We start from the raw sequence: 21,102 nt of genomic DNA, 5'->3' as shown, positions 1-21,102 counted from the left end.
CAAGGCGGAAGGCACCGGCAGGAAGCGATGACGACAGCGAAGAGGTGAACCGTGTCGACGAGCATGCCTCGCGTAGCGAGGTTGCGATAACCTTAACTTTGTAAATCCGCGTGCAAGTGAGGCAGGAGCTGCGTTCGCATTCTATTGTCGATCGTACTTAGTGTTCGTGGGCGCAAAGCGCCATTCTCGTTGGTGTAATCGGAAAACGATCGACAGCAAGTGTGAGGGGTTCTCCGCGAATTTCGTGGCGAGCTGAGAGGGAGTTTTCGCGAACCGCGTATTGTCCGTTACTCTCCTGGGGAGCGTGTAAGCTATCCGTCGTCGAAGGAAGTGCAGAATCCCATACGAAGCTCTGCACCGCGCGCGTACATCTTATTTCCGTTGTTGCCCGCGTGACGCGAGTAAGAGAGAAAGATAGATGCATTCCGCGTTGAAAACGCCTGTAATGGCCCGGTGTTGAAACCGCGCATAAACTTTCGGGCTCTTTCTAAGTCTAACGGCGTTAATGCTTCGTGCATGTTTCTCATATTTCGGATGTCGATTAGTCTTTGAGCGTCGCATTCACCGCGGATTGCGTGCCGCTAAGATGTTCCGCATTTTTATGCCACTCTAACATCCGGTAGGAAGAGAGTCTTGAGACCGAACGAACGACCACGACATGTCTGTTATCGAAACTCTATCTTGAATAAATGTTATTATTGTTATTACTATTCTGTGTGGAATTTCTCGCCCACCGTCCGACTTCCTTGCAATGTTAGAATAAGGGGCTTTTTCCTCGCCTTACCCTGCCTCTCTACCACTAGGTAGAGTTAGCCGGCTCTCGCATATTTAGATTGCTGCTATTGCGTAAAGTCTGTTTTGAGATTAGCGAATTGGCGTGCCGTAGAGCACGCCTGGCGCCCAACTTGCAGATTTCGTGTAAATTACTTGTCGCGATCTCGAGGGCAGCCGTCTGAACAACGCGAAATAATTTTGGCAAGCGGTGACTATACGAGGTGTGTTCAAAAAGTATCGCGAATTTTGAATTTTCGCGGGTTACGTATATTCGAATTTCGATCTTTTTGTGGCGTTATGTTGGTACTCATGTCTCTCACTTATGCCGACAAGCTCGGCCATTTTGAATGTTCACTTAATTGTTGACAGCTGCTTTGCTTGCACGTGTTTTGGATCGTCTTCGATTTTTACCTATTCAAAAAAATGGATCAAAGAACCTGTATCAAATTTTGTGTGAAAAACGAAATTAAGTGCGCGGATGCATTCCGAATGTTGACTGTGGCATACGGAGAAGCTACCTTGGACCGAAGCAACGTTTATCGGTGGTACAAAATGTTCTCAGAAGGCCGAGAAGATGTGAACGACGAAGAGCGTGCCGGACGCCCGAGCACTTCAACAACAGACGAAAAAATTAATGAAGTGGAGAAAATGGTATTGGCCAATCGTCGAATCACCGTTAGAGAAGTTGCTGAGGACCTAAACATATCGATTGGCTCGTGCCATTCGATTTTTATCAATGATTTGGGCATGAGACGGGTCGCCGCGAAATTCGTACCAAACGCCCCTGCTCACACATCGTTGCTTGTGCGCGACTTTTTTGCCAAAAACAACACACTAATGATGCCGCAGCCACCGTATTCCCCAGATCTGGCCCCCTGTGACTTTTTCTTGTTCCCTAAACTGAAGAGGCCCATGAAAGGACGACGTTACGCTACGCTTGACGAGATAAAGACGGCATCGAAGGAGGAGCTGAACAAGATAAAAAAAAATGATTTTTTGAAGTGCTTCGAAGATTGGAAAAACCGTTGGCACAAGTGTATAATATCTCATGGGGATTACTTTGAAGGGGACAAAATAGATATTCATGAATAAATAAATAATTTTTGAAGAAACACAAAATTCGCGATACTTTTTGAACACACCTCGTAAGTGGTTTATAATCTACGCCTTTCTTTGATTGCACTGTTCACACTCAATCACGCGGAAATGGTGTGACAATATATATATATAAAATATAGTTTAAATATGTCGTTCAATTATAATGCGTTATTATTTGATCTTATATTTAATTATTCACTTTCACAATTATTACTATTATAAAAATACATTCACACATATTAACAAACATTCATTACATTCATTCTTATTCACTTATAATCAATAATTCCAATCATTTATTTTCATTTAAATAAATTCGTAGAATTATTTTTATACATAACCATGTTTACTCAATCATTTAAACTCAATCACACGCCACCGCTTCCTAACCATGCTTTCTAATACAATTAACAAATAAATAATAGTATTACCACGTTTCTTAAAAGTTCATAAATTCTCTTAAAAATATTAAAATAATCTTCTATCTATAATTAAATATTTCAAACTAAAAAAAAAATAATAATTTTTGTCCTGGATGAAGAACTGAACTGGTGACAGCAGCCCATTTAAGATACTATATAAAATAAAAATAATAAAATATCAAAAACCCCAAGTCCGACCCACGCTCGGACGCAACAATGAGTATTTGAAAAACTTGTGAATTAAAAATAATCTAAATGTATATTTGTATATGTACGTATACTTACATTTATGTTGCTTTAAGCACTGAATATCTCTAAGATCACAAACTCTGCTACCTGAAATAATAACAACTTTATTATTTATTAATTACAAGTAAAATATGTATATAACGTGTATATGCTTTAAGATTTAAAAGTGTTAACGACTAAAGAGCTAAGTCAAGCTAGGTGAATTATAAATCAGTTTAATAAACAAAGTGAACATCAATATCAAACGTTTTGGTCATAAATACGGTCATTTGTAGTATAAAATCAATAAAAACAAGCTATTATAAGCTATTCCACGTGAAACGGATCAGTTATATCTCAGAAATTCTTTTAATTTTGCATATTTATAGTACTTTGGGAGATATAATTTTGTGCCAAATGATTTTTAATTGCAAAATTAATCGAAATATAAAGATTAAATATTCAAAATTTAACTACCAATTTGTTTAAAAAATTATAACTCTTGTTGTACCCTGAGCTAACACCAGTGCATAGCAACAAAAAGCGATTTTGTTGCTATGCATATTAATTTTAAGCGAAAACTCGCGCTTCAAAATCGACCAAAACGCAAAAGCAACAGAAAGCGCAGATTGTCTTTCGAAACTTTTTTTTGAAAGACGTGCAGAAAACGCGACAACGACGGAAGACAAGATAGTCTTTTGCCGGATGTCGTACCATCGCCGATTCAGTGTGCAGCCGATCTGCAATTCAGCATCAGCAATATTGAAGGATAAAAAGGGCCTTCGAATCGGGAAACAGCGGAGAATAATTTGAACAACCGTCAGAGTAACATCACGGCCGTGCGTAATTTATACGTCGAGCCGTGACGCGATAGAAAAGAAAATAACGCGCACCGCGGGTTTGTACATGTATCACTTAGATTTAGATGCCCCAATATAACGGGCATCTAAATCTAAGTAATACATGTACAACAAGAAGTATCAAGAATAAATGTACATTATATATATTGCGATAAGAAAGGTGTTTCTTGATTGGCAATCCGTCTGAGCTGCTGCTGTCCCGTGAGTTCTAACTTTTTGAGCAAAAGCGAATCCCGAAATACCTACAACGTACCCGAACCACCACCGGGCACAACACTCTGTTGCTAATAACGTTAACTTAATTCTGTTTTTTTTTTAATTTCCGTGAAAAAAGTGAAGAAGCGCCGTAGCATCTCGCCAAGTCAACGCGTTAGCAAAAGATCGCGTCTCTTTATGCGAATTAGCGACTTCTAAGCACATGAGATTATCAGATCTCAATAATGGCTAAACCAATCAAATTCTGAGTAGTCTCAAACGATAGCTTGAATAAAATGGCATAAAAAAAGTATTTTTATTTTTTCTCTCCATGCCCTACGTGCAAAAATTGCGACGCAAAATCCATGTCTGGGAAATTTTATATAAGAAACATCATCAATCATTACCATCATCATTGTCGCTAAGCAATTCTCGTCGAGTACATGCTTTCGACACAGAGCGGCGCTCGCATAGCCGTATTCATGCGATCATGTGATACATTATTTATGGCAGTACTAACGACAAGTTTATCTGTATAGTTGTCAATCTGAATAGTTATCAATTTAAATTTTAGTTTGCGCGGTAGAGCGACACTTCTTTCTGCCGAAATCGTTTGTCTCGTATAAAAATGTGTCTATTGATTCAGCTTAAATTCATTAATATCGAAGATAAGCCACAGATCAACTAACTATATTTAATATATTGCTTGTTTTACTTCTCGTATAATATCATAACATAATAATATATTACGTGATTTTAGACTACTTCGATAGTTCAGACTTTCTTTTTTAAACAATTAAAAATCTGTTTTAATTATGAACAGATTAAATAATATAATTCATGACTTAAACATAAAAAAGTATTTATGAGTAGAGATTCTATATACTAGTTCAATTAAAAAATTATTCATTCAACTTATAAATAACTTTGATTACACATAATAGAAGTAAAACAAAAATCAACGCATTCTTCTGTGATGAGAGCATGTTGAAGACATAAGCTTTATTTTGGAAGTACAATTGCAAAACTGAAGTAGGGGAGGCCGGGGTAAAATGTTCCTGGAGTACGTTGTTACGGTGGTTATAATTTCAAAATAAAAAAAGATAGCGATATGTTCTAAGTACGTCACGAAACAACAACCGATCACGCAAGTGCGGCAACTATCTTAATATCGCAAGTAGCGTTTAATTTAATTTACGCCGCGGTCTGTGTAAAGACGTGCTCGTAAATCAAGTAAGTAAATATTTGTCCATCGTAATTTTTTTGTCTATTTCGCTTATTTAAGGTAGTTCCTATTATTTATTGTGTTCATGTAAATGGATATACATTCAGAAATATGATACACTAGTGTTTATTTGTTCATTTTAATATGTAGGCAAAAAATTGTATCAAGATGTTACATGTGTCGAATAGGGCTAATTGTTACCGTAATTTGGGGTACGTTGTTACCCTGGAAAAATTTGCCTTGTCGCATATGTGCAGTTGTCTATATCGATTTTCATTTTGTTATAGCATGCGGACATATAACAAAAGACAGAAAAAGTTTTAATGGAATATACAACATTTAATCTCAAAGAATTAAAATGGAAGCAAAAATGAGAAAATTTTATTAAAATAAAACATTTTTAAACTACAAAAACCTGACGCTGTTAGATATTTAAATATCTATCTAATAATGAAATGTTGTAAAGTATAATAGTAATTCAGAAAATTATAATAACTTACAATGTTACTTAAATGTTAAAGAAACTTAATCTGTAACTTATTTCTAATTGTTTTTATAACGCATATTTTACAAGTGTTACATTTATTGCAATCGTTCTGTCAATTCTTTTCCTTGCTTTTCTTATCCAGTAGCGCCATGTTTTCATAGTTAAAAAATTTTTTATTTTAATAAAATGTTCTTATTTCTGCTTTCTTTTTTAAGTTTTTAATATTTAACTTTTTATTGTTCTTCTAAAAGGTTAATTCCTTTTTTATTTTATTATTATTTAATTTAGGTACGTAAAAGATCACAAAGATTATCTTAATATTGTTTTCCTAAAAAGCTGATCATTTTTTTATTTTATTATTATTTAGATTAGATTTTTAAATTTATTATTTAGAAGGATCGTAAAGATCATTTCAAAGTACTGATCTCATAAATACAAATGTTTGTTACAAAAAAATAAGATAAAATATAGTTTTAAATGTGATTTATAATTATTATAAACTCTATGATTGTTAACATAATTATAATTAAATATAAATATCAGTTGTTTAGCTTTAATGTACCTGATTGTCTCGTTACCTCATTAAATATTAATTATAAATATAATTCACGTGTTTTGATTTATTAAAAAATGTTTTTTTTTTTTTTAAATAACTTTATATCTTTTGGTAACAAGTTACCCTAGTGCAGTAACAACTAACCCCATGAAGGGGTAAAACGTTCCTCTCTGACTCTGACACTTATAAATAACTTTGTACAAAAATCAATGATAATATACTACAATTAACCTTATAATCCTAAAATACAATAAATTTGATGATAAATCAGTCAATAGTCAAAGGAACAACAAATTATTTTACTAGTCATTTTTGATATTTTCTTAAAATCGGAACTTTTATCCCCGATCTCCCCTAACTACGGAGCTGGTGCTGATGTTTAACACAATGAAAGGCGAGCAGATGTTATAATATAATATACGTTTATTTCTTCGGCTTCTTGTTACACACGTGCGAAAACGGGAATTGCCCGTCGGTAAGTAAGTGCGACTGCGTGACAGAGAGAGAGAGAGAGAGAGAGAGAGAGAGAGAGAGAAAGAGTGAGAGAGATGGATTAATTTGATTGATTGACCTTTATTTAGCTTTCGCAGCTATTTTTTGTACACAATTATTATATGTACATTAACTATATATTAATATTAACTGATATATGTTTTTTTAACAGTCTCTTAAACGCTACTAATTCTCTACATTGCTTAATTAGAGTGAGTAACGAATTAAACATTTTTATACCTTCATAAAAAAGGCTTTTTTGAGCACTTCTAGTTCTACGGAAAGTTATTACTAAGTTTCCTGTTTGCCTCGTTTGCCTATTGCATTCTCCTCCCACTATCTCTATTTTATTGTTTAACTCCTCCGAAGCCATGCCATTTAATATTTTAAAGATAAATACATTAACGTTATAACATAACCGTTGCCTTACAGACATGAACTGTAAGGCATGTAGCATGTGTTCAATTTTAGTATATCTATTGCACTGTAAAATTACTCTCATGGCACAGTTTTGAGCTATCTGAAGTTTATTCAATTGCGTTTCATCCCAACTAATAGAGTGGCACAGTACTTGAAACCAGGTGCTATGATGGATTTGTACACAATACATCTAGTAGGGTGACACTCTTTTGGACACAGCACGATTGGACACCAACCAATCATCTTGACTTATCTAACCAAACCAACGGAAAAACTCTAGGCATCGGCCGCTGTGAGTGGTGGTGTCCAATCATGCGGTGTCCAATCGTGCGCATCCCCATCTAGTATATACTGATACGAAGTTACCTATTCTGTTTAAAAAGCTTGTCTTTTTCCCTATTTTCTTAAGTATATAATTGCAGTGATTCTGAAATCTAAGTCTATCGTCTAGCATTATACCTAAATATTTCATAGTTGATACCCGTTCTATTTCAATTCCATCTAGACACTTCACGACATTACAATTACCTTTTAATTCTTTTTTAATACTTCTATCATATATTTTGTTTTATCTGCGTTCATTTTTAATTTATTTATATTCTTCCAATGTTCGATTACATTAAAAGCGATATTCATTTTTACCTCTACATCCGCATTACTTTCTCCACTTACATATATAAGCGTGTCATCTGCAAACATTTTTATATTGCACCCTTCTGGATAGATTCATTTATATTATTTATATATAATATAAATAGCAAAGGTCCTAGTACTGAACTTTGTGGCACTTCGTATTCTGTAGACAATAATTTAGACCATATCTGATTGAATCGCACCTGTTGTTTCCTATTATTTAAGTATGATTTGAACCACTCTAAGATCAATCTTCTAATTCCGTATTGATTTTTTATAACAATCTTTCTTTATCTATTGTTTCAAACGCTTTTTAAGATCCATGAAGATCACTCCTACCACTTTTCCTTTGCTTACTATTAATTTTCATTTGTCTATGACAGATTGAATTGTTGATTCACACGAATAATATTTTTTAAACCCCGCCTGATGCTCTGTTATAATACAGTTTGATTCCAAATATGTTTCAAGTTGTTCTTTTACTACTACTTCTAGCACTTTCTCATATATTAGTAACATATTAATAGGCCTATATTCGCTTGTTTTTGTGCTTTATCTATCTTTAGGAATGGTATTATAGTAGAGGTTTTTCAACCTTCCGGACAGTGACCTTCTCTTAAAAAATTATTTATTAAAATCGCAAATTGTTCTTTTATTACAGAAAAAACTACCTTCAACATATCATTAGATATCCCCTCTTTCGTACCTTTCTTTTTAGTAATCCCATAATGACTTTTTCTAGCTGCTCTAGTGTAACAACCTCAAAATTTTCTATAACTTTTGTTTTTGATAGTATGAATAGTTTTCTTATATATTCATTCAATATTCAATTATATCACTACCGGATCTGTCTACTTTTATAGAGTTTACTATACTATTAATACTTTGTATATAATATAAATTAAATTTATCAGCTATAATGCACTCTTTGGTATCGCCTAAAATCTCAAAATCTATATTTCCTATCTCCTTTATACCTACTGACTGGCCCCTAATTACTTCTTTTAAGGTTTTCCATAAAGTCATAGGATTTCCTCTGTTAAAATGTATCATATTTTTATAGTATTCTTTTTTCTTTTCCCTGATTAATTTTACCACTGCATTTCTTTCGACTTTATACTATAACCAATCTTGTTCGGTGTCGTTATACATTGCTTTCTTATATGCTTTATCCCTCCTATCCGCAGCCTTGCACTAACCAAACGGGAGCCGAGTATATTTGAATTGTTCATCTGGAGTGGCAAAAGAGAAGTACTTGGTATGTTTCGGAGATGAACGGAGATATTATGGAATCTGTCTAATATGTCTATGTAAATATCGAGTTGTTTCCCAAGCGCGCAATACAATCTTTTATTATAGGGAAGAGATATTTTTATTTATGAACTCACGCGTTCAAAAGACGCAAGTCTACGCATAATCTCAGCGCGCCATTATGCTTTCTAACGGGCACTACCCGAGCGCAATATGGCGAGATACTATGCTTGATAATACCTCTTTTAAGAAGATTGTCCGTTATCTCGTGCATCTATTGACGCTCTGCCCATGCGAGCCGTTGCGGCACGAACGCGTAATTGGTATTATCTTTGAGAGATACTTTGACCGCGTAGTCATCCTGTATAGGCACAACCTCCGTTTTTTCAATTTCCGCTAATGGCTATTAATTTTTGTTATGCGTTTTTGTCAAAGTCAATCTTCGCATTCTCTACCAGAACGAGTATTGCATTTTCCGTTTCTTCTAAGACGTCGGCTAAAACAACTTGCCGTATGAGCTTTAATTTTTTCTCTCTCTCTCTTCGGCTGCCGGAGAATAAATCACTTTTATTTGGCAGCTTTGTAGGAAATCACGCCCGACGACAATGTCCACAAATTTCTCAGCATTCAATATCCATAACTCGATTTGTCCTTTAAAGCTAGTTAACGACTCAAATTTTAATGACGACTTAATTAATCCGACGGTACGAATTGGTTCACCATTGATAGCCATAAACAAACGTTCTGATTCGACCAAAAGCAAAAGTGAGCAGTCATCGCTGCGAGTATGCCCTTTGCGTTTGCAGTAGACACAGAAGAGCTCCTTGCTGGAATCGCCTGCGGCGCTGCTTCTTTTGCTAATTTCTTGGAATAATTTTCCTTTGTCCTTCTCTGTGTTCTGAGAGGGAACAAAAGTCTTCCTCTCGGAAAAGAACGTGTGCACGTTGTGATGCTGTATATCCTTTTCAAAAACTGACAGGTCTCCGCTGGTGTTCAATTGTCGTCCAATTGTAGTATGCTTGCGGCACTTTTAATAGCCGTATTTTTTATGCCATTGACGAGATAATTAATCTTATCTCTTTCTGGAAAACCCAAGTTATGCATTATGTCCAGCTTGTCCACGGCGTATTCTTGAAACGTCTCTTTGGGGAAATTCCACATTCGCGCCATGACTTGTTGCATTATAACGTGTGTTAGGATTTCTCTCTAGAAGCGTCTCTTGATGGCTTGTTTAAAGACGGGCTAGGATTGGTTAACTGTACTCGTATGGCTGTCGAACCACCAACGGGCCATTCTAATGAGCTTTCCCGTGGCAGCCATTAACTGGACGTTTTCGGAGGCTCTGTGGATGCGGGCCACTTGTTCTATCTTCTGGATCCATTGGTCCATGTCGTTGCGTTCCGCACCGGCATATTTGGGTACTTGCGACGGCAATAATTTTATTGCTTGGCCCGGAGAAACCGTGAAGAACAGCAAATTTCTCAGCTGCTTAGGTTCAGCGCCGAGCGTGGACGGTGGTTTTACTATTGATTGCATCAGCTGAATCGGCGGCGGGCAATTCTGTCCGAAGGACATTGCAGCGATGAATTATTGCATCAACTCCTGTTGTTGTCTCATTTGTTCTGCAAGTTGCTGCCTCATCTGCTCAGAGAGTACGGTCCAAACCTGGCTTAGCCTCTTCTGCGGCGCATATCTTTCTGCCGCTTGTCGAAGCCAATCCGGAAAGTGCGCCCCTCCTTTGTACCGGGAAGACCCCTGTAGATATATGACCAAGCGCACCATTTCTTTCTTTATAACTCATGATTTGGTTGAATATTGCTTGGTGGAGGGATTGGGGATCCAACCCGTATCGTCGTGCCTTTGTTTGTAATTTGGCAAATGGTAGGTTTTCCCGTTGTTGTCGATCTATTTTCTGGCCTGAAACGTACAAAAACTCGAACTGCGTATGAAAATGCTAATGGCGGCACGCGTCTACTGCGTGATTGTTTCACTCTCTGCTCAATCGGCAGCCCGATGGAACGACGCCACAAACCCGTTTACTAACACCGATTCCAAACAATGCGCCTAATTACTGCGAGAGCCGATTACCTGGGGTGGCCCATTTCTGATGCTGAAAGGCGAGAGTTAAGGAAGGATTTCAATTCAGAGTAAACGGTTTTAATATATACAGGGTGTTTCAGACCACCCGTACACCCCTTTTCTCTTCGCAGGATTAGGACCAATCAAAAATATGTTCAGACGAAAGTTGTAGAGTTTCAAAAGATCTATTCAATGATCTTATCAGTTTGACCTTGGATGGCATCGCCAAGGTCAGATCGAAATCACATTAAGTTTTTTAAATGGAACACCCTATTTTTGATTCCAGAATCTAATAGCTGGTGTCAAGACCTTTCCAAAACACTATAAGAATGTTTATTTTCGTTGACTACTTTCCGAGTTGTGCGGCTTGAAAGTTACACTACCGCCAGCATCAGCATTACTCAAGATGTACCATGTGGTGGTTACTTAGTCGGATTTAATCTTGTGTGTGGGTGTGTGCATACGTGCATGCGTATGTGTATGGGGGAGGAAAAGGGGAGTCAAAGTTTTATGTACTCTGCTTTTGTTTATTAACTGGATTGATTATGTTTGATGATCAATCATGTCCAGATTGACTGTATGCATTTTCCCGTGCTTAGCATTATCCAGAATGAACGACGTGGACTTGACGAGAATTTCATCCCATTGGGGTGCTTGATTCACGTGAGTCCCCTTGCCTCTCACGTTTGGGGTGCTTGATTCACGTGAGTCTCCTTGCCTCTCACGTTTGGGGTGCTTGATTCACGTGAGTCCCCTTGCCTCTCACGTTTGGGGTGCTTGATTCACGTGAGTCCCCTTGCCTCTCACGTTTGGGGTGCTTGATTCACGTGAGTCCCCTTGCCTCTCACGTTCGGGAATGAATGAGTGTATGTTTTGTTAAGCGACTAAATGTTCAAAGTGAGCACCATTCTCTGCGATGCAAGCATCAACTCTATTTTGAAAATCATTGGTTGCTCGAAGAATTTCCTCGGCACGTAAGGATCGATTTGCTTCACTTATTCTACGAATCATATTATCCCTCGTAGTCGGACGTTCATGATAGACCAAGTTTTTTATCCTTCCCCAGAAATAATAATCAAGGACGGTGAGATCTGATGATCGGGGTGGATAATTGATTGGACCGTATTTGCCTATCCACTTGTCGGGGAACATAGTATTTAATGCCGCACGAGCAACTCTCGATGTATGAGACGGACATGCATCTTGTTGGAACCACATGTTCAGGCGCAATTGCAGAGGAATATTTTCTAGTAAGACAGGAAGATCTGTCATTATCAAGGCGGAATATCTATCACCGTTTAGATTTTCGTCAAAGAAAACAGGACCTATGATTTGACTTCCAATAATTCCACACCAAACATTGACTTTCCAAATGGTTTGATGATCTACTTCTCTCAACCAGTGAGGATTATTTTGTGCCCAATAACGAGAGTTCCAAGTATTAACAGATCCATCACTTTTAAGTGTACATTCGTTAGAAAATAAAATTTTCAAGTGGAAATCAAGTGGTTGCTGTCTTATAAAGTTGCAAAATACAAGTCTCTGTCTAATATCGTTATAATTCAACGCTTGATGAACAGACATTCTGTAAGGGTGAAATTTGTTATTTTTTAGAATGCGCCAAACACTGATTTTACTAACACCAGAATCTTGTTCTCGTCGTCTTAAAGAATCATAAGGGTTCAATTCTGTCGATGCAAGAATTTCCACTGTTCTTTCATCCATAATCGGACGACGAATTTGTGTACCTTTGTTATGTTGAGGCTGAACGACACCTTTAATTTTGATTCGTTTAGCCAAACGTGAAAAAACATTTCGCGAGTGAGGAGTCCGATCAGGATAACGTTCCCGCCACAATCTTTCCGCTGCAATGAATGTACCTCGACACTCACCTAAAATTAGCAGCATATCATATGCTTCTTCATTGGAATAGGACATGGCTAAATAAACCTAGACTAATAAAGAGGGTCGGATTTTTGTTGCGCGATTGATACTGATATGACGGTTATTGAAGACGTAGGTGACAAGTTTGAGAGAGTTATTGTCACTCGTGTTGAGTTGAGTCACAATAGCGTTGTGGTGAATACATCTCTACTACATCCTATGCAAATAACAATATGTATAAAATCACGAGTTAGACATCGTTACGCAGAAAGCCGCGCTCGTTATTGCTCGTGTGCTACCGTTAAAGTAATAATGTAATTACATAATATTATGACATACATATGTATGTGACTATCTACGGTCGCGACAGCTAACTTTCACGATTTTTCATGATCTGTTTTTGTTGGCCCGGCTCGCGTGTTTACTTTCTTTGTGTCGGCTGCACGGCTTTCTGCGTAACGCGTGATTTTATATTGTTATTTACATGGTGTTGGCGGTAGTGTAACTTTCAAGCCGCACAACTCGGAAAGTAGTCAACGAAAATAAACTTTCTTGTAGTGTTTTGGAAAGGTCTTGACACCAGCTATTAGATTCTGGAATCAAAAATAGGGTGTTTCATTTAAAAAACTTAATGTGATTTCGATCTGACCTTGGCGACGCCATCCAAGGTCAAACTGATAAGATCATTGAATAGATCTTTTGAAACCCTACAACTTTCGTCTGAACATATTTTTGATTGGTCCTAATCCTGCGAAGAGAAAAGGGGTGTACGGGTGGTCTGAAACACCCTGTATATGCACACATATATTGTGACATGGCAGTTTTTCCTGCCTCGCCACTTTATCTCTCCGCCTACGCGAAGCGCCAGGGTGCGCATGTGACTGGGCCGGGAACTCAACGAGAAAGCGAGATCTTCCGCGAGATTGAATAGCGTTTATTATTTTCGTTTATTTATTTGCTTATTTTTATGTTAAATTGGGCGCCTCGACAAACGTCGTCGAAGGAGCAGCAGCGACAAAGGATGTCGACCGCAGTAAGAAGAAGCAAGAACGATCGTCCAGGGCCGGCGCACTGGAAACTGCCGACGAAGAGGAGGATTAGGCAAGATATGGCGACAAATGAGCACCACGCGGGAGAGGCTCACGCGAGGCCCCCAGGGATGGACAACCTGGAGCAGACAAACGGCCAAAACAAAAGCCGTTGAATGCCAGCTGTTCACCCGAAAGAAAAGCGGCGAAGAATAGTCACAGAGAAAGGTTACAGTTGCTATCCGTGGAGACGGCGAGAGCGGCTAGGAAGTCAGATACCGAAGGAAACCGCAAAACACTAGCGGAAACCTGTCAGTGCGCGGATATGACGTCACGGCTAGATAAGGGCGGCCGCTGATAGGCCGCGCCGCTAGGCGCAAGGATACCGCGCACCTTGTGGGAGGGGTAGCGCTCATCGATCGCGCATCGAACACGATCTTCCGGGCTTTTGCGTGCGACCCGGTAACCTGCGTGCGTGTTAAGCGTTGAGCAAGCGACTGATATCGGTCTGAGTTATCGGAGTGTCGACTATTGGAAAGTGTGCCAGGCCCGGACGAGTCCCCGCAGATCCACGAAACGGAGGAAAGACGGTGCCGTAGTCGAGGTAACTCTTCGAAGCATTGTGTGAAGCCACAAGTTGCCCGTGCCGACTCACTGGTGTTCTGAGGTGGAGCCATTAGTGTTAATGTGCGAGTGCGTCCGCCGCATGGCGATTGAACGCACCTTTTTCGTGTTTAGCTGGCCATCCACCTCAAGCACAAGACATTGTCAAGTCACCTAGCTGTCGGCTGCCGCGTGTTACGTTGGTCTCCCGCCGTAGGAGCTCGCAGACGACCGGTTTCTCGAGAAGCCGCAAAAAGCCATCGCGTACGTGTGCGATGGCTTTGCGGCTTCGTGCCGCGGCCGTGATCGCACGGTCGCCCGAGATATCGGCGCTTCGTACAGCGCGTTTTGGGATAATTTGTATTTTGGTTGCGACGACTGCGTTGTCGTCAACGCATGCATGTTTTTGTGCTTCTTTCGAATTAAGGAGCTCTTATTAGCGAATGCTTGGCTATCGTGTTCTTGCCACGCCGTTCAAAACGCGCGCGATTGGCTAGCGTGTTTTGCACGTGATTTGCCACCGTAGTTTTCGCTTATAGCGTAGCTGTTGTAGAAATTAAGTTAATTTTCACGTTCTGTTTATTTTTCCGCCATTTTTCCTTCTTACGTATTTCGGTTGCTGTTTTTTTTTTTGCATTTGCTTAATTTTTTTGCTGTATGTTGTTTCTGTCTTTCCTTGCAATATATTATATTTTGCTTGTTACATTGGCCTAACTTTGTTTAATTTCTTGCCGACACGCTTCCTCCTGTAAGAAACTCGCTTTGTCCCTGTCTTTGCTACTCCGTCCCTCTACCGGTTAGAAGAGTTAGCCGGCCGCGTGCGAACGACAATTCTGCGTTGTTGTCTGACCGCCTACCGTGGTATGGATTAGAGCTTAGCATTAAAGATTGGATCTGTGATCGGTATAATCGCGTCTGGTGCCCAACTTCGTGACATAGGGAAAATCTAGATCGTAACTCTCTGTCGTTTTTGCGCTCTTTACATTAAACATCTTCCGTCTTTGTTTGATTGCGTATTTTGCCGTAGGTCTCCAGCGTGAGAAAAATACGTGACAGTGTATATATATATAAATACAGGGTGTCCTAAAAAGGTCGAGACACCTAAATATCTCGGGAAATATAAATTTTACAGAAAATCATAAGATGGTGTCATTAATTTAACTTTGAACAATTGCTTGAAGGTCACGTGAAGGACACCTTCAATTCTTTTAAAGGAACTGGCAATTTTTTGTTACACATTCTTGTAGCTTATTTTAAGATCTTTCCAAAACACTACAAGAAAGTTTATTTTCGTTGAGTACTTTCCGAGTTGTGAAGCTTAAAAGCTACGGTGTACTGTAAATTTCAAGCGTAAATTTCAACTCGAAAAGTACTTAATAAAAATAAGGTTTCTTGTAACGTTTTGAAAAAGTCTCGAAATAAGCTACAAGAATATGCAATAAAAAATATAGATTGTCAGAGAAGTACCGATACCCTTAAATTAGGGAACTACCGATACTCTAATATTGTATTTTTTATTACGTATTCTTGTAGCTTATTTCGAGACTTTTCAAAAACATTACAAGAAAGTTTAATTTTGTTAGGTACTTTTCGAGATGTGACGGTTGAAAGTTACAGTACACCGTAGCTTTCAAGCTTCTCAACTCGGAAAGTACTCAACAAAAATAAACATTTTTGTAGTGTTTTGGAAAAGTCTCGAGATAAGCTACAAGAATACGTAACAAAAAGTTCACAATCCCATTAAAAAAATTAAAGATGTTTTTTACGTGACCTTCAAACAACTATCCAAGGTTAAATTAATGACACTATCTTATGTTTCCCTTGAAACCATGCAACTTTTGTTTGAAACGTTTTTTTGTAAAATTTATATTTCCCGAGATATTTAGGTGTCCCAACCTTTTTCGGACACCTTGTATATATATATATATATATATATATATAAAGAAAATCACGACACAATTATATGGGTGTCGATACTTTTCTTAAAGGATTTGAATTTGCCACGTTACCGATAGAGAGTCACTAGACGGTGACATAGGAGGCACTAGGGAGCGTACCTGGAGAGAAGGAGGAGAAGCACGTGTTTTTAGAAAGTGTGGAAATTTATCTAAATAAATTCTTATAGAAAACATACCGAAAGTAAAAGCTGTAAATGTTGTTTCTTTTGTTTTCACAGGTATGAATGAAGGAAATTAATGTAGGAAATAACTTTGTACATAGTGTAAATAGAACTTTTGTTTTCACAGGGAAACGCAATTAAGTTTTTGCTCTAACCTCCCAATCTCCCAATTGGATAGTAAAGACATATTACAAAACAACATTTTTGCGGATATTTCGGCAAAATGGACAAACTAAGGTTTGACTTTATGATGAGAGGATCATCAGATGGGAAGACAACAATACTGTGCCTAACCTCAATTGGCACACCAGATGGGCGCACGTTTGCAATACCAGATGAGTTACAAAATATAAATCTACACAAAGAATTAATAACATCACAAATATTTGGAAGAGTCAAGAACACTCTGAAAAAGAGAAATCAATTTAGAAAAGTCTGGATTACTTTAACAGCAAATTTATCAAAAGTATATTTGGATGAAGATGGCAATTTACTATTTGAAGACTATTATTTAGAAGAGATTACAGAAAAAGAAATAAAAAAAAAACGACACAAAGTACGTCAGATGAAACAATAAAAAAATTACTAGAGGAAGTTTTAGAAAATAAACAAAAAAAATCAGAAGTACAAAACTTGAGCAAAATAGCTAAAGATTTTATGATAGAGAAATTTGATGGAAAAAATTCAAATGCAAACCAGTGGATAAATGAATTTCAAAAAGAGTGTGAACGCTGTATGATAGAAGAGGATAGAAAAAAAATTGAAATCTTAAAGTTTTTCCTTGAAAAATCTAGTGCAGACTGGTACAGTTGTATGATTTTAAAGTTCACAGTAGAATCTGATTGGAGCGAATGGAAAAAGAATTTTTATGAAACTTTTGGGAATAAAGGCTGGTCTCCAATTAGATACGCTTTTGCATTTAAATATCAAACAGGCCCTTTACTTGATTATACTCTGAAGAAAGAAAAACTACTATTGCAAGTAAGGAAGTCGATAGATAAGGAAACAATGATAGATCTCATAGCAATTGGCTTGCCAAATTATATATCTAACAAAATTGACAGAGAAACTTTGCAAGAAACTCAAGATTTATACAACGAAATAAGCAGATTACAACACCTTGTTGAGAAAAAAGGAAAAGTTTACTCTGATAACAAGTCAAAAAAGGCTGAGGAAAAAAAACCATGCCAAATATGTGAGGAGGCAAAGAAAGGTAAGCGTTTTCATCCTGAATCAAGTTGTTGGTTTAGAGAAAAAAGTGAAAAAAATAAAAAGACAGATCTACTGAAAACAGTGAATAATTCAGAATTGGAAATAGAATTAAACAAGGAAAACCCAAAAAACTAGAAATATCACCATTAATTAAGGTCAACCTATTGAATGACATCTTAGAAGTTTCAGGAATTTATGATTCAGGCTCAAATGTATCAATAATTAATGCAAAATTATTGAAGATAAAACAGAAAGATATGAGTAATGTACAAATAGTAAACTTGAAAACTATTAATGGTGTAAACAAAACAAAAGGTACGGTTACTTTAAAAATAAAAATCTACAATATGGAGAGGATCATGAACGTCTTTGTTGTGGACAATGAAAATTTCAATTATGATTTTCTTATTGGTTTGGATTGCATAAAAAATTTCAAATTAATCCAAAATGAAAATCTGGAAATAATACAAAATAAAAATCAAGATGAGAATAAAAATGTCAATATTCCTGAATTCTCAGGTGACATGGAAAAAAAATAAGTATTCAAAATACAATTGAAACAAATATCAAAATTTCTAATATACCAGATGACAAACAGAAAGAAGAAAATTTACTACATTCTGAGATATTAAAACAAGAAAAAGGTGAAGTAAACTTCAATGAACATATAAATGCGGATGAATTTCAAGCTTTAATAAACCATTTAGATTTATATCAGCAATCTGAAATTGATAAATTAATAAGCAAATATAAATCAGTATTTGCTAAAGATAAATACGATGTCGGTAGGGTAAGAGATTATGAGGCTCATATTGACTTAATAGTAGAGAAATACTGTTGTAAACGCCCTTACAGATGCACAATTGAAGACAGAAAAGAAATAGAAAATCAAGTAACAAAATTGTTAGAAGAGGGTCTGATTGAAGATTCATATAGCCCATTTGCTGCCCCAGTTACTCTGGCATACAAAAAAGAAGATAACAGAAAATCAAGACTATGCATAGATTTTAGAGAACTTAATAAAATCGTTGTCCCTCAATCACAACCTTTTCCACGGGGTGAAGATTTGATGGTGAAAACAGTGAACTGCGAATATTTTACAACGCTGGACATTAACTCAGCATTTTGGTCAATTCCTCTGAAGATCCAAGATAGACACAAAACTGCATTCGTAACACAGGAGGGCCATTTTCAATGGACTTGCCTCCCATTCGGATTAAAGACAGCACCAGCAATTTTTCAGAGAATATTAAGCAACATAATAAGAAAATATAAACTTGCTAGTTTTGTAGTAAATTTTATAGATGACATCATAATATTTTCAAAAACTTTTGCAGAACATATGGTACATCTATCAAGACTATTGGAGGCAATCTTGAAGGAAGATTTTAGATTAAAATTTTCAAAATGCACATTTGCAAATAATCAGGCAAAATATTTAGGCCACATAATAGAGAATAATTCAGTTAAACCATTAAAAGATTACTTAATTGCAGTCAAAAACTTCCCAGTGCCAGCAACAAGGAAGAATGTACGTCAATTTTTAGGTAAAGTAAATTTTCATCACAAGTTCATACCACATATTGCAGTTACACTAGAACCACTACATAACCTGTTGAGAAAAGAAATACAATTCAACTGGTCAAAGGAATGCCAAGAATCTTTTGACAAGATAAAGTCATGGCTGTGCTCTGAACCGGTCTTAAAAATATTTGATCCAGATGTTCCAATTGATATCTACACAGATGCATGCATCATAGGAGTGGGAGCGGTGTTGAAACAAAAAGATAAGAATGGATTGAGTAAGCTAGTGGCTTACTTTTCAAAAAAATTAACAGAAGCCCAAAAGAAAAAAAAGGCAATATACCTTGAATGTTTGGCAATCAAAGAAGCCGTAAAATACTGGCAACACTGGCTCATGGGAAAAGAGTTTACGGTATACTCGGATCATAAACCTCTGGAAAATATGAATTTGAAGGCTAGGACGGATGAAGAATTAGGTGACTTGACATATTACCTATCACAATATAATTTTAAAATAAAATATAACCCAGGAAAAACAAACCAGGAGGCAGACTGTTTAAGCAGAAATCCGGTCCTAGAACCTTACGAAAATACAGATGAATTTCTGAAAATAGTAAATTTAATCAAACTCGAAGACATACAAAATGATCAAAACACATATCTAGATCTACAAAAAAAAAAGAAAAACAAACTGACATGGAAAAACGGAGTTTACTACAGGAAGATTAAAAGAAAAGAAAAAATTATGTTATCAGAAAAGCTAAGTAAGAAACTAATAGAAGATATACATAAAACCTACTGCCATTTAGGAAGGACTCAAATGATAAACAAAATAACACCATTTTACTCAACGGAAAACCTTGTTAACAACATCAAGAAGATTTGCGACACTTGTGAAATCTGTATAAAAAACAAGTCAAGAAGAAGACCTAAATATGGATTGATATCACATCTAGGTCCGGCAAAATACCCTTTTGAAATTGTATTCATTGACACCGTTGGAGGATCTCGTTCAACAAAAAAATATTTACACCTTTTAGTTGACCATTTCACGAGATATGCACATATTCTAACATCAAAAAATCAAAACTCAAATGACTTTATTAAGCTAATCGAGAATGTGACGCAAAGTTATAAAATCGATATGGTATTAACAGATCAATACTCTGGAATAAATTCAAAAGAATTTAAAGAATTTCTGAAAAAAGAAAATATCACGATGGTGTTCACGGCTGTTGATACACCATTTTCAAACGGTCTCAATGAAAGGTTAAATCAAACATTGGTTAATAAAATACGATGCAAAATTAATGAAAGTGATAAAAAGACTGCATGGACAACTATTGCACAAAAATGTGTAGAATCCTATAACAAAACAGAACACACAATCACAAAGTTCGCTCCAAAATATTTATTGGAGGGCGAAAATGTTAATATTCTACCACAGGAACTAAAATCTACGTGTACAAATGAAGATTTAAAAAGAGATAGAAAATTAGCTTTAAAAAATACCTTAAAGTCACACGACTATAACAAGAAAAGATTCGATGTGCATCGGAAAGATTTAAAATTGAATGTCGGAGACCTAGTATATGTGGAAAATGGAAATCGACTAAATAGAAAGAAGCTAGATGAATTAAGAATTGGACCATACAAAATAGTAAAGAAGATTTCCAATTCTATCTATGAAGCTGACACCGGACATAAGAAGAAGGAATCGAACCTTTTCCACATTACAAAACTAATCCCAGTGGTGAATGATTCCTGAACAATTACCCATGATGCGATGCATAATTGTTTTTCTCCCAAGGGGGGAAATATAAAGAAAATCACGACACAATTATACGGGTGTCGATACTTTTCTTAAAGGATTTGAATTTGCCACGTTACCGATAGAGAGTCACTAGACGGTGACATAGGAGGCACTAGGGAGCGTACCTGGAGAGCAGGAGGAAAAGCACGTGTTTTTAGAAAGTGTGGAAATTTATCTAAATAAATTCTTATAGAAAACA

The 21,102-nt window shown here is 36.7% G+C and overlaps 2 protein-coding genes across 2 annotated transcripts in view; one reads left to right on the top strand and one right to left on the bottom strand.

The window, feature by feature from the left end:
* The window catches only part of LOC120359561 (sodium channel protein Nach-like), a 297,616-nt gene that overhangs the window by 44,625 nt on the left and 231,889 nt on the right, over positions 1–21,102 (bottom strand). The window contains exon 7 of the mRNA XM_039457532.1: positions 2,580–2,630. Within this exon, the coding sequence (XP_039313466.1) occupies positions 2,580–2,630 (51 nt within the window). The remainder of the gene's footprint in view (positions 1–2,579; positions 2,631–21,102) is intronic.
* On the top strand, positions 16,316–18,091 carry LOC120359566. Its single transcript, XM_039457544.1, has 2 exons — positions 16,316–16,411; positions 16,482–18,091. Exon 2 carries the CDS (start codon positions 17,012–17,014, stop codon positions 17,699–17,701), a length of 690 nt encoding a protein of 229 aa, XP_039313478.1. The 5' UTR covers positions 16,316–16,411; positions 16,482–17,011; the 3' UTR covers positions 17,702–18,091.

Source organism: Solenopsis invicta, chromosome 2, assembly GCF_016802725.1.
Source record: "Solenopsis invicta isolate M01_SB chromosome 2, UNIL_Sinv_3.0, whole genome shotgun sequence".
Classification (NCBI taxonomy): Eukaryota; Metazoa; Arthropoda; class Insecta; order Hymenoptera; family Formicidae; genus Solenopsis; species Solenopsis invicta.
Note: the sequence above shows the minus strand (reverse complement) of the source record. Positions and strands in the feature narration are given on the sequence as shown.

Coding starts and splice junctions, on each gene's coding strand:
- LOC120359566 (XM_039457544.1), top strand. CDS start 17,012: ATGATAGAGAAATTTGATGGAAAAAATTCAAATGCAAACCAGTGGATA.